The sequence below is a fragment of the Paralichthys olivaceus genome, chromosome 12, assembly GCF_024713975.1.
Source record: "Paralichthys olivaceus isolate ysfri-2021 chromosome 12, ASM2471397v2, whole genome shotgun sequence".
NCBI lineage: Eukaryota > Metazoa > Chordata > Actinopteri > Pleuronectiformes > Paralichthyidae > Paralichthys > Paralichthys olivaceus.
The window spans coordinates 14442712-14455219 of record NC_091104.1 but is presented as its reverse complement, the minus strand read 5'-3'; the positions used below and the strand labels follow the sequence as shown (position 1 = coordinate 14455219).

The following is a 12508-nucleotide window of genomic DNA, read 5'->3' as shown; positions in this document are numbered from 1 at the left end:
AGCCGGATTACACAAAAAACACTCAAGTTTTTCTTTTTAATACTTTAACATTATGAGATGAAAATGATTTTTCAAACAATCTCATTGATTTTTAAGAGAATAATTCATGGATCTTGATGTGTGTGAAATTTGGTGAAAATCGAAATAAAAATCCAGATCTAGTGAATTTAAATGTGGTTTCGTAAGGGGAATGTTGGGCCTTGGTGGAGGAATGCGCTCTATTAAATGACAATCTAGTTCGTAATACATTTACTGTGTTTTATAATTATCTGCTGGAAAAATTGGTCTGCACCTGTTGAGTTCTGACCAGGCCCCCGACCACTGGAGTCATCCTGCAGGAAAGAGGGAAAAACAGACGATAACATTAACGAGACAAAAATTCAAATTTTTTAAAAATACACTTCTTCAATTTAAGACCAAGAGTTTAACGAGAGTATTGATTCTACTCTTGTCTTAACGCTAAATAGAAAGCCAAACGAAACCAGTTAGCTTCATAGCTATGATAACTTTATAATATCTTATAATAATTCATTATTTGTTTTTTGTACGCTGTAAATTCATTGACCAGCTGTTAGCCCCTGCACCTAGTCTGTATGCGACGCTACACTAACATGAGAACGGTATCAATCCTCTCATCTCGCTCTCAGCAGTGAATTAAATTTAGCTCAGGCTTCACTATTGCAGTCAGAAAATATAATCACTCATAATGTGGTATTAATTAACCACTTGCTAAACTGCATGCTACATCCATTGACCTGGAATAAAAGAACTTACTTCATCAGGTTTCTCTGAAGCTTTCCGTCTGTGAGGGCGGAAAGTTGACATGAGCAAACAGTAAGATCATAAAGATAATTCATTGACTAACACACAAATCATTACCAGGATGAAATACTGGAAACATTAACAAAAGAGCTCATTTCTAAGTTTCAGAGGAAAATGGGAACCTGAAATGTTGCAATGAGATTGAGGGGCTGAGAAAGCAGTAATTTATTTTTCTGTTTGTCTATAAGACAAAGATGTTTGCGTGCGTGTGTGTGTAGCTGTTTGACCTGCGAGCTAGTAAGGCATTCATCTCCTGCATCAGTCCCTCCCCACCACCACCACCACCACCACCACCACCACTGCCACCACTAGACCGGTTGGAGTCACTTTTTCCTCCAGACCCAGGCGGACTGCTTTCATCCTGAGGAACACATGATAAAACAAGTTTCAGTTTACCGTCTCCTCCATACGTTTATATACCTCTGCCAACCAGTGCAGGTCTACACACTCACCCTATGTACTTTACGTAGTTTGGCTCCAGCCAATGCTGCAGCCAGTCCTGAGGGTTGATGCTGGACCCCGGGCGGCCCCCCAGGAGGCCCTCCACCAGTGGGCAGCGGAGGGGGCATGGGTGGGGGCACTGCCATCGGGGGCGGTGGACCCGGTGGAGGTGGTGGTGCTGGAGGGCCAGCGATGGGTGCTGGAACTGCAGCTGGAGGGGGCGCCACAGAAAGCATAGATGGGTGACCTGCAGAGACAGGGGGGCCTGGGAGGAGCAGAATTACACATCAGTTAATAAATCAATCAGTTTACTGACCTTTGTTTCCGCCTTTGGAAGATTGATGAAGTTTCATCTCAGGAATGATAAGTTGCACACTGACAACTGCTAATGGAAGGTAACTAACCACTGGGCAGCACTAGCAAGTTAGATCAGGGGTTTTCACTGGGAGAAAGATTCTGGCTGTTTAGTTAATTTCATTTTTTTAAAAACAAATAGAGACTTGAAACTAATTTCCAAGTTGCAATCATACTTTCCCTATATTAGTATTTATATTTTTGTTCAAGCTGCATTATCATCTCATTAACTAAAATATCCAAGACAGCTTAAGCTTAGGCTGATCTATTGCTATTGGTTTTTGCAGTACTGCCTCTGTATATATATTATGTTGTAATATAATTAACTGACATAAACTGATAAAAGGTTGGATTTAAGTTAGTAAGTAAAGCATGTTTCAAAAGGTTGTTTTGCAGGATGACTTTCAACCATAATTACTGCAGCACGTTGGAGTTGGAGTTTAAATATTGACTGAGATTTAAGTGTGACTTTAAAATTTAATTTTAGGTTGTTTAAATCCATTTCAAATGAATATACAAGGATCTGAAGTATTTTTTACATAATCCCTGATCCTGGAGGAATTAGGTATGTGGATGAGTTATTATGAACTTCAAGGGGTCAAGTCTACAGGCCTGCTCTGCATCCATCCTTCTAGTTTCAGGAGATTTTTGTCTTCACAAATTAAAACTCTTGCTGAGCTGGAAAAACTTCAGCTGAGTGACGTGGCAGGACCAAAATATTCAACTTGCACTGCTTGTATGTTTAGTGTCAAAAGGTAGAAAAAATCACCGGTGTAAATATTTGAATGATACCTGAATTCCATTTTGCTGCGTCAGTTTCAGCCTCCTGGTGTTCTGCAGACTCACTTTTTACTAAAGTAAATACTGCTGCTCCCATTTTAACACCAAGCAGGAAGTACGGCCCACATCACTCCAGTTTCCCTTAACTGGCTGCCACTTAAATTCAGGATTCATTTTACGATTCTACTAATAACTTTTAAAGCTCAGCATCGTCTGGGCCCCAGTTATATTATGAGGAGCTACTAACTCGCTACACTCCAGCTGTGCAAGCGAGGGGCGAATAAACCTGTGATATTTGCTTCACAGTCACATTTGTGTGACTGTAACTTAATTCAAGGTTGGTAACTTATTCTTATTGTTGTTTAGTTCTATGCTGTTTTAGTCCCATGTATTTTTTTAAAGCACTTTGTAACCTGGTTTTTTGTTGCTATTATTTATTATTTTAAAGACTGATGAGTTCATCACTGTTTGATTTACAGGTTCTACAAGCCCACATTGGTTTTTCCTATTCCTCTGTCCTGGATAAGACTATAACAGTGATAGCTGTTATATCTCCCTATAGGCCTCGTTCTATAGGTGCAGCAGGGTGGGTCAGGTCATGTTGACACCCTCACACTCCTGAGAGGAAACGTCATCGAGCAAAAGAAGTGCAAACATCTGTGTGGGGCTTTAGGAGCTGATGTGTCGTGTGTGTATGACACGTGTGTCTTTATCATGTTCCTCTCCCACTCACACACACATTCACACAAACACTACACATGAGTAACATCCCTCTGTTGAGAGACTACCTCCTCCTCTCTCCTCCTAATACTTACTGCTGATGGCCATTGGGGCCTGCTGGGGGATGGGGGAGGGGGTCTTCTTGGGCGAGCCCCCGTCAGACATTGCAGTGTAAGAGGGGGGTGAGGAGGAGGAGGAGGAAGTGGTGGTGAGGGGCTGGGTCTGATGGTGGTACACCTGCTGCTGCGGTGGTGGTTGTTGTTGTAGTTGCTGATGCTGCTGAGGGTGGAAGGTGGAAGAGTACTGGGAGTGGTGGCTGGGGGCAGAGCCTGGGGCCGGCTGACCTATCAGAGGAGGCAGGGGGACGGCCTCGCAGAGCTGAGGGGTGAGTGGCAGATGCTGAGAGTGAGGGGAGTAATGGTCGTCTGGCTGGCCGTTGGAGTGAGGGTGGGGCTGGTGCTGGGGGTACTGTTGGTGAGGGCCTGTCATGGTGCCCGGGTCACGAGGTGGGGGCTTCATCCTGGTGCTCACGGGTGGGAGTGGGTGAGCCACCGGGAGAACGGGCTGTGGGGGCAAGCTCTGCTTCACAGGCATGGCCATCATGACTGGAGGGGAGCAGGAGGGGGGCAACTGGGCATACATTTGCTGCAAATGAGAAGCGGACCAGGTGCCATGTTTAGGGGGGAGCATGAAGTCTTGTTGCTGCTGTTGGAGGTGGAGGTGGCGGGCTGCAGTGGGAGGAGACAGGGGGATCTGACGGACCTGTCGGCCCTGCGTGGTCACTCCTGCCTGGACTGGGGAAAAAGCTGAGGCGAGGGAGGTGGAGAGCTGGGAGGAAAGCTGGGCCTTGTCCCTAGCAGCCCCTGCCTCTTTCTCCTGAGACGGAGAGGAGGAGGCGGAGGTGGGAGGGGAGGAGGCCACGCGGACGTAGGAGGGTGGCAGTGTGCTAGCTCTGTACTGTCTGTACTCGGGAGGGGTGTCTGGGTGGGTGACAGGAGTGGAGACTTTATATTGGAGAGTGGAAACGACTGTGATGGGCAAAGATAGAAAGACAGAGAGAGAGGAGAGAGAGAGAGAGCAGATGCAGACGAAGAGGAGGAGGACGAAGGAGGGCAACAAACAAAGGAAAACAGAAAAGAGAAAAACGTGAGAAGAATGAAAAGCAACCAACTGATCAACCAAGCAAGTAAAAAGATGAGAAAATCAGGAGCAATCCAAAAAACAGAAGCCAGTAGCAAATAAGAAAGAATCAAAATAGCATAAAAAGAACAAGCAGCAGAATGCAACATGACTGAGCCATGATCAGAAAGCATATGGCATTTCCCCCCCAACAGTAGCTGGAAGAAAGAGATGGCAGTGCAGCATGTTGCAGGGACAGAGGGGGGAGGGGAGGAGGGTACTGATATCACCACTGACAGCAGGGACAGAGGAGGATGTTTAAGTCTGTGTGTGTGTTAAAGCGGCAGACTTGAACATTTGTACGTGTGCATTGGATTAAAAAAAGCACGAGGGCACACAGACTGGGGGAGTAGTGGTTGAAACTATGGCCGGAAACAGAAACAACACTGGGGAAGCCTGTTTACCTGCAGGAGCCAACTGATCCAGGGTCTGGAATCTCTGGTATTTATTAATGATAAAATCACCTGTTTGCTTTACCTGACCCAACACTGATAAGTTCCCTCAAATACAAAAAACAAAGCAGAGCAAATACCCTTTTACTGATAGTTTGAATGTGCCGCAGGTTTTTTTTCGTTGCCTGTTTGTCTGAAATGTTTGTGTAGCTCAGAGCAGACGCTGCGCAGCCTTTGGTCTCCAGAGCAGCGTCGGTGTGAGAGCGTGCGTGTCTGTCCGTACAGCTGGGTGTGGGTTCCTTTGCTTAGGCCTCACCTGATCCTGACGTCCGTCGCTCCCTCTCCTTGTGCGCCTGCATCTGATGTTGCTCCATCATCCTGTGAAACACAAGGATGCCGGTGTTGTTAAAATCATTCAAGTGTTTTACAATTAAGTTAAGAAGAGGTTTCTAGGGATTGAAGTGTCGCAGAAGAAAACAGCAGCAAAAGTGATCATGATGCTTTAGATTTTTGTTGCCAGCCTCATCCTCGAAATCATTTTTTAGCTTTTGGAACATTATGGCTAAAATATGATGTTGAGAAGTGTTTTTGAATTGTATTTGATTTCTGGAAATCATCTTGTGACACTGGATTTTCTTCATCTATGCTCTTGTCTTCAGCATAGCGGGTTGAGGAAACTCATACCTCCTCTGTGCCTCACTTTCCTCTGAGGACGGCCCATTTTGGCGCTGAACGACTGGACCTGGAAGAGAAAAAAAAAAAATCAACCATATTTATATCAGTTTCGTTAGAATAAAGGGAGGCTAAATTAACTTTCCCTTGAGCACAGAACATAAGCTTTTACAACACATTATTTCTAGGGCATTTTTGTCTTTATTGTCAGGACAGCCTAAATGTTAAAATGGGAGAGAGAGAGAGAGAGAGAGAGTGAAGAAGACCTGCAGCAAAGGGACGGGTCAGAATTGACCCTGCGGTTGCTGCAGGAGGCCTCAAGTCTCCTTGTATGCACCCGACAACATATGATTTAATGATGCACCACAGAGAAACAAGAATAAGTACATGACACAACATCAAAACACAACACAGAGCCACAAGTAGTATGTGGACACCTTAGCTTTTGACTCTACATTTCCTTATTTAGCAGCATGTGTCTGATGATTATACATATAAATGTGTCCATTACCCTCTGACATGTTTTCCCTCTTCTTCTTCCTCTGCTTTCCTGTTTGGCTCTTTTACATCTTGTTTGTTTTGATGCTTTTCTTCCCCCCGTCTTTCTTTATTTTGTGGACATTAATCTGCTTCTCTCCCTCTATCATCTCTGTCCCTTTGCCTCCCTCATTCTTGTCTTCCTCTTCTTACGTCATCCTCCTTAGGGTTATTTCAATGCTAATACTAATACCTGATGAGTAATGTGTCGGCTTTTCCTACTTCATATTTCCTCCCTCATCTATCTTTCTGTACAATATGCTACTTTTTTATTGTGACATGCTGCAGCAGCTTTGTTGTTTCTTAGGTATTATCATCTCCCTAATTGCCTCACACTGTTAAAACATGCATATGTTTTGAGCTTGTCTCTTTAGTTTCCAAAAATAGTTGGTCGTGTTGCTCAGAGCAGGTCTAAGCCTCTTAAATGTAAAGGATTTAGTTTTTGTGCATTTTCCTCTGGGCCCAAGTCAGAGAAATGATAATCATCTTATATAAAACAGTGACAGTCAGCCAGTCAGCAGTCAGAACAGGAGACGCACGCAGCAGCAGGCGTTAGGTGAGGTATTGTGACTTTGCCCTGGAGAGCCAACAATCTGTTTATAAAGTAATTTGCTCAATATGTTGCCAACCACAGGAATCTCAACTGTAGAGAGAGAGAGAGTGGAATAAATAAAAAAACGTTGCACAAAAAAGGATCACAGCTCCTAAAACAGAACAAACCAGATCCCACACAGACTCTAAAGAAATCCATGAAGAGAAAATCATTTCAGCAAAAGATGAATCATCAGTGTTTGAGTCACTGTGTCAACACGGTTTCATGGCGTTACCTAAACACGATAACAGCCTCTGCTGAATGTTAAATAATCAACATGAGCCACATGACCGTCTTAGTTTAGCACTTTGCTTGTTGACCAACTACAGACAGTCTTCAGCCGCCTCCTCACCCGAACCACGGGTGAGTTTTTAGAGCCTCATTCTGGGGCAGCTATTAACAGGGCTGCATCAGGGGAGGGCACTTATCATATATCATCAGAATACCAGTCATTTAACTTCACCGCCCACTGTGTCATCAAGAACACCCATGGGTGATATTTCCGTTGGCTGTGACGGGAGTGTGGATGGGGGTGTCGGGCGGAGCGACGGGGGCAGTCAACACGAGGCAGAGCTGCAGTTTGGAAAGCAAAGCACAAATCACACAGACGACTGAAAGTGAAGATTTGAACTATGCTGTATAGATTTTTTCTTTCTCTTTAATATCTTATCAACTTCAGTCCTTTCCACAACTTTAATGTAGGTTAATGCTGTTACAAGAGCTTTATAAATGATAATAATAACACAATTAAACTAAAAATAGTTTCTCCTTATTGTTTTTAAAAAAATTTTATTTAAAATTTCCGTCTGTACAAGAAGACAGATCAAACTTGTGTTCCCTTGCTGATGAGACTTGCATGTGTTCTGGCCTGGCTTTGACCCAGTTGCTGGATTTCTTTTGTTGTGCTGCAGAATAAAAGAAGCGATGCCTTGAAGACGTCCTTTCCTCCTCACTCCCTAACGAACAGAGTTCAGGGGAGTGCCCTGAACTCTGCTCGTTACTCATGGTAATTATGTGCTCTGCTGGCAGAGCTGCACACTAAATTTAGCAAATATTCAGAACGGTAAAAACAACTAAGCTCTCTCTGCAAAAACAGACAAGACTGAAGTGATGTATGTTTTTGCTTTGATTGGGGCCTAATTCAGGGTTTCTGCAGGTTACAGGTTAATTCAAGACTTTATAAAACCATAATTAAATTGAATTCAAGATCTATGTCAAGTACGACAGATATGAAGGAATATCAGAGTTCCAGATTTAGTTACATTCCCTCATAATTGAAGTAGCCGAGTAGAGAAACACCATGTTTCTCTCAAACTACACTGACAGTCGTATCAACAGTCTTTCCCAGTCTTTTCTGTGTTGCTGAGAAAGAACCATAACACATGGAGACTAGAGCTGAAATTAACGATTATTTTCATTATTGATTCATCTGTTGATCATCATATAATGTCAGAAAATGGTGAAAGATGTCAATCTGTGTTTCCCACACCCCAAGATGGCCTCTTCAAATGTCTTATTTAGTTCACAAACCAAAGACATTCACTTTATTGTCATTAGAGGAGCAAAGAAACCAGAAGATATTCACATCTGAAGACCTTAAATCAGAGGATTCTTCATTTTATTCCAATTCTTGCAGCCCTAATGGAGACATTTCAAACTATGCATGCTACCAAAGCATTTCTCTTTGATAAAAAACATTTTAATTGTGATGGGAGTAGTGTTAAATGAGCGTCTACATAATAAAGACAGACCTGATCGGTTTAAGTTCTAGTCTGTACCATATTAACACATTTAAAACCTTAAGGCGTGAAATTCAGATTGTTAGATTTTAGACTTCAGATTGTTAGATGTTAGACTTAAGACTTTTTTAGACCTGTTAATTGAGTATCTGCAGATCTAAAATAAGTTTTCAGATCACTGTGAACAAGATAAGATGAGGGAGTTGATCTCTGACACTGCAGGCTTTGTAATTACAGGGCCACTGTTCAACATAAGCACAAGACTGGTCTTTAAATTGTGTTGCAGAGACTTTATCTCTAAGAAATGATTGAAGAATATAAATCTACAGATGCAGTGAAAGCATCAGATGCTTCATGCACCTGCTGACTCTGCTCCAGACTTCAGGGAGTCAGTGCTCAAACATACCCCGAGGCTTTTTTATCAACACAAACCATCTGCAGACGTTAATGAGGTTCATGTGAAGGAGACAGTTATCACCCAGTGTCGCAGTGCTGCTGTGCTTAATGTGTATCCATGCACATATATATATGTGCCTGTGTGTATCTACTGCTAACATGGTGCATAGTAGAGGTGCTCTGCTGTTGCCACGGTGAGGGTCAGAGAAGAACAGGAAGCTCTGGGGACGATAAGACCTGATCAGGCTTGTAAGTATTTTATCTCAGGAGACCATTGTGAGTCAGGGCATATGTGAGTTGTCTTAATGAAATCAAGGGAAATCAATTATTCCTCACTATTGTACTCCAGTACAATTGTTTCAGTAGATGATGAATGACAAACATCAGCCTCCTTAGTAGAGGCTGACAGAAACAGACAGATTTTAGTAAAAAGGTCCCTGAATTTTCTTCTTTTAATTATATTTTTGGGGTATTTATTCACACAACAGTGCAATGTGGAATGGGGGGAGAGAGAGCAGGGCTCAAACATCCTCACACCTTCCCTCAATTATATTCTGATTTGCACTTTTCTGAATGATCTCCTCACATTTTTGGAGGCCTCGTGTTGTTCTCAGCCTAATCTTTCTGCTTGGTAGAAGATAATTAATGTCAAAATAAATAGCGAAGAGACACACATCAAAACTTCCCAGAGCACAAGGTGTCTTATCATTTCTCCAAATCTCAAAGTTGTTAACTTGCTGTTCAAAAGCATCAAATAATTTCACCTCTTTAATGTTTACAATGTCGTTTAAAGACATTACTGCTATGCAGCTCTATATCACAGTTCCTTAGCACCATAATAAACAATTATCTAAGTAGAAATAGTTGAAGCTCAAATTCCCTCTGTTTGCCAAGCAGCTTGTTACCATTGCGAACATGCACGACATCTTCCCTCTACTGCAAAACACTTACTGAGGGTGATGATGGCTGAAGAAACCCGCCTGAGGACACCAGGTGAAATCTCTGGAGTCAACATAGTGAGAAACTCTCCCTGAAGTAGCCAACACACCAGTGATGTTTCCAAAAAGAACTAGAGAATAGTCAAGACCTCAAGGAGAAACTTTTCCTCAGACAGACACACTTTTCCCCTGCATGACCAGGCCCATCATGCTGCCATGTGAGCAAAGTGGGCCAAGACATCAAGGCTCCTTATGGGATATTTTAGCCAAGAGTCACAAGGATGGGATGGGATGACACCTCAGTTAAATACAAAACTTATAAGTGGCTCGTAACCAGAGCTGCTCAGAAGCTATTAAATAAACTCTCAGAGTGTGTGTGACTTCAACTTTAAATACAGTTCTGTCTGATCATGTAGAAAAAAACATAAAAAAATACAAACCTGCTGAGTTGACCACCACTATAATAATGCTGCTTCCCCACTTTACACAGTTCTTATGTTTTACTTTGAAAAGCTATGAACGTTGATGCAAGAGTGAAGCTTTAAATGAAGAACACACGAGATGCAAACCATGGAACGGCCTTGATGCCATTCTCTCGCTCCACTCATTTGCTTTCTGTCTCTCTCAGCTGTTGTCTGGAGGTGAACATATAAAAACAAATCTTTAAATGAGGATAAAATAACAACTTTTTTACTTAGCGACCATCCACAATTACTGTTTGGATTGTAGAGTGCATCTGTAATACGCTGTAGGAACCAGCAGAGGGCAGTACAGCTTAGTTCAGCCCTATGAAACATTTGAACATTGCAGTCACATGTGGAAGTATAATCAACAGTTTAGATTATTGTGTGTTGCTTGAATGTCGTCTTGTCAATCATCTTCCTCATGCTACTGTTGTATTGATCACAGATTAGAGCTGAAATTTGATGTGAAATCCATCTGACCTTCCACACAAACATCAGAGAGCCCCCCCCCCCCCCATTTCTCCATGGAGATAAAACATGACTCATTGAAACATTCAGAGAATGTCTTAGAACAACCTCATGGCCCGGCAGAGAGTCCAATACAAACAAGGGCATCAGCGCCTCATGGAAAATATTGATCATGGAGTGAATATTTAATGAATGGATGAAATAATAAGATGAACTTATTCTATATACGTCATGAATCCTTACCTCCGCTGTCAGGTGAGCTGAGGACATTGAGGGCGAACAGCATGGCGTTGGAGAAGGTGGTGGCCTCCTCCTTACTGGCAAAGTTCAGCCCATAGACCTGGCGAGCGTCACGCCACTGATGGAAGGTGGGAGTGGCCTGATTGTACTTCAGGCCCTTCACTATGGAGTAGTTGATCACCACCTTTAATGCAAGAGAGCGAAAGATGCTGTGAAGTCAAAGACGACAAGGTGCTACAGAATTAACAAGTATTTCTCTCAATGTTCTTCATCAGCTGGTGTTGAAGGACGAGAAGGAGATTCTTGTTTGCTTTCACAATTTAACAGCTTTAACAGCTCTGTGGACTGTGGGACATGAAATGTGGGGTTAGGTTGATTACAGACTATTAATTGACAGAAGATGTGAAAAGTTGTTTGTGTCTGTATATCAAACACTAACAAATCGGGATCACGACTGTGAATCTTTTCTTGAATCTATCTGACCTATGTTTTGACTAAATACAAACATATATGAATGCTTTACATTACCAGAGACTCTCTTGTGATGTAATTATATCTATTTATACTATATTTATTATCTCTCACCTGCTGGTCCTGCAGTTTGACGCCCACCACTCTGAAGGTGTTGTTGGCAGTGTTGTGGTAGATGTTGATGCGACTGAAGCCCTGCTGCCCGGGCTTGATGGGCACCCACTTCTTACTGGCATCATCATAGACCATGACCGAGGCCCGCGCCTGGCAGATACTCTGTTCACTGGAGACAGGAAGAGGGGAAAAAGAAAGAATGTGTTAACATTATGCCGCTGGATGTGGAAGTATCAAGAGCCAGTCGATCTTATATAGAGTTTCTTTATCCATCATAAATGGGAATTGAGTGGTTTGCTACAAAGAATATTGATACTTTTATAATCATTCAACAACTTTTCATGTGTCGTCGCCAACAAAGATGTAAAAGGGTAGTCATCCTATTTTTAGACCGGGTGCTGGATAATAGATTCAGTGAAAATTATTCAAAGCTCCTACAACTTCATTAAGACTGAAAAAAGGAAACACGTCAACCTTACCCTTTGCCACTGAAGCCCAGATTACAAAGCCCAGTGATTTTACAAAGAATAATGAAAGAAGTCCTTCATTAGAAGCTAAGTTAAGAGATAAAAGCGAACGGAAGAGAAAATAACTGGAAAGTGGGTGTGATTCGGCAGCTCTTTAATGGTTGAGAATATTGGATTATAGAGATGCTTCACTGTACACTCTTACCCCTAAAATGTGATCAATGGATTCAAACCTATAAAACAGAGTCAGGGTGTAATTATCTGGTTAGCTGAGGGATCAGTGTGGAGCCACACCTTTCTGCAGATCCCACTACAAGTGACCACTGGAACATAAACATGCATACAGCCGCTGCAGGAATGTAGTGGCCTGTGCATACTGACAGGAGCGCGTGCCATTTTTAAAAGCTATAAACACGACGTCAACCTAAAGCTCAACCCATGTAAATCCCCCTTTACTGCGGTGGCATCATTATATAGCACATGAAGAAACGTGCACAGGCATCAGTGCAGGAGGGAGTGCACGATGTGTCGGGTAATGATAAAGTGTGTTAAAAAACGCAAGTGTTTGATCAGCAAACCAGCTGCAGACGCACTGGGTAAAGAGTCACACAACACACGGCAGCTACCGAAGCAAATTAACCAATAAAAAGGACACGTTTGGCAACTGACTTATGTGGCTTTATCACATCACAAATCACATCACAAAATGACCACCGACAGCT

The 12508-nt window shown here is 42.7% G+C and overlaps 1 protein-coding gene across 4 annotated transcripts in view; it reads right to left on the bottom strand.

Annotated features, from left to right (window-relative positions):
• Nucleotides 1-12508, bottom strand: part of evla (Enah/Vasp-like a) — a 35628-nt gene that overhangs the window by 2374 nt on the left and 20746 nt on the right. For 3 of the 4 annotated variants that reach the window (XM_020085093.2, XM_020085092.2, XM_020085091.2), the window contains exons 2-10: nt 11320-11488; nt 10738-10918; nt 5373-5430; nt 5005-5066; nt 3213-4145; nt 1275-1528; nt 1050-1183; nt 775-802; nt 293-332 (exon numbers count right to left, since the gene is read on the bottom strand). In XM_020085093.2, coding sequence (XP_019940652.2) covers nt 293-332; nt 775-802; nt 1050-1183; nt 1275-1528; nt 3213-4145; nt 5005-5066; nt 5373-5430; nt 10738-10918; nt 11320-11488 — 1859 coding nt within the window. Of the gene's footprint in view, nt 1-292; nt 333-774; nt 803-1049; nt 1184-1274; nt 1529-3212; nt 4146-5004; nt 5067-5372; nt 5431-9575; nt 9791-10737; nt 10919-11319; nt 11489-12508 lie in introns of those variants that run through there. The other variant, XM_020085094.2, reaches the window with a different exon arrangement.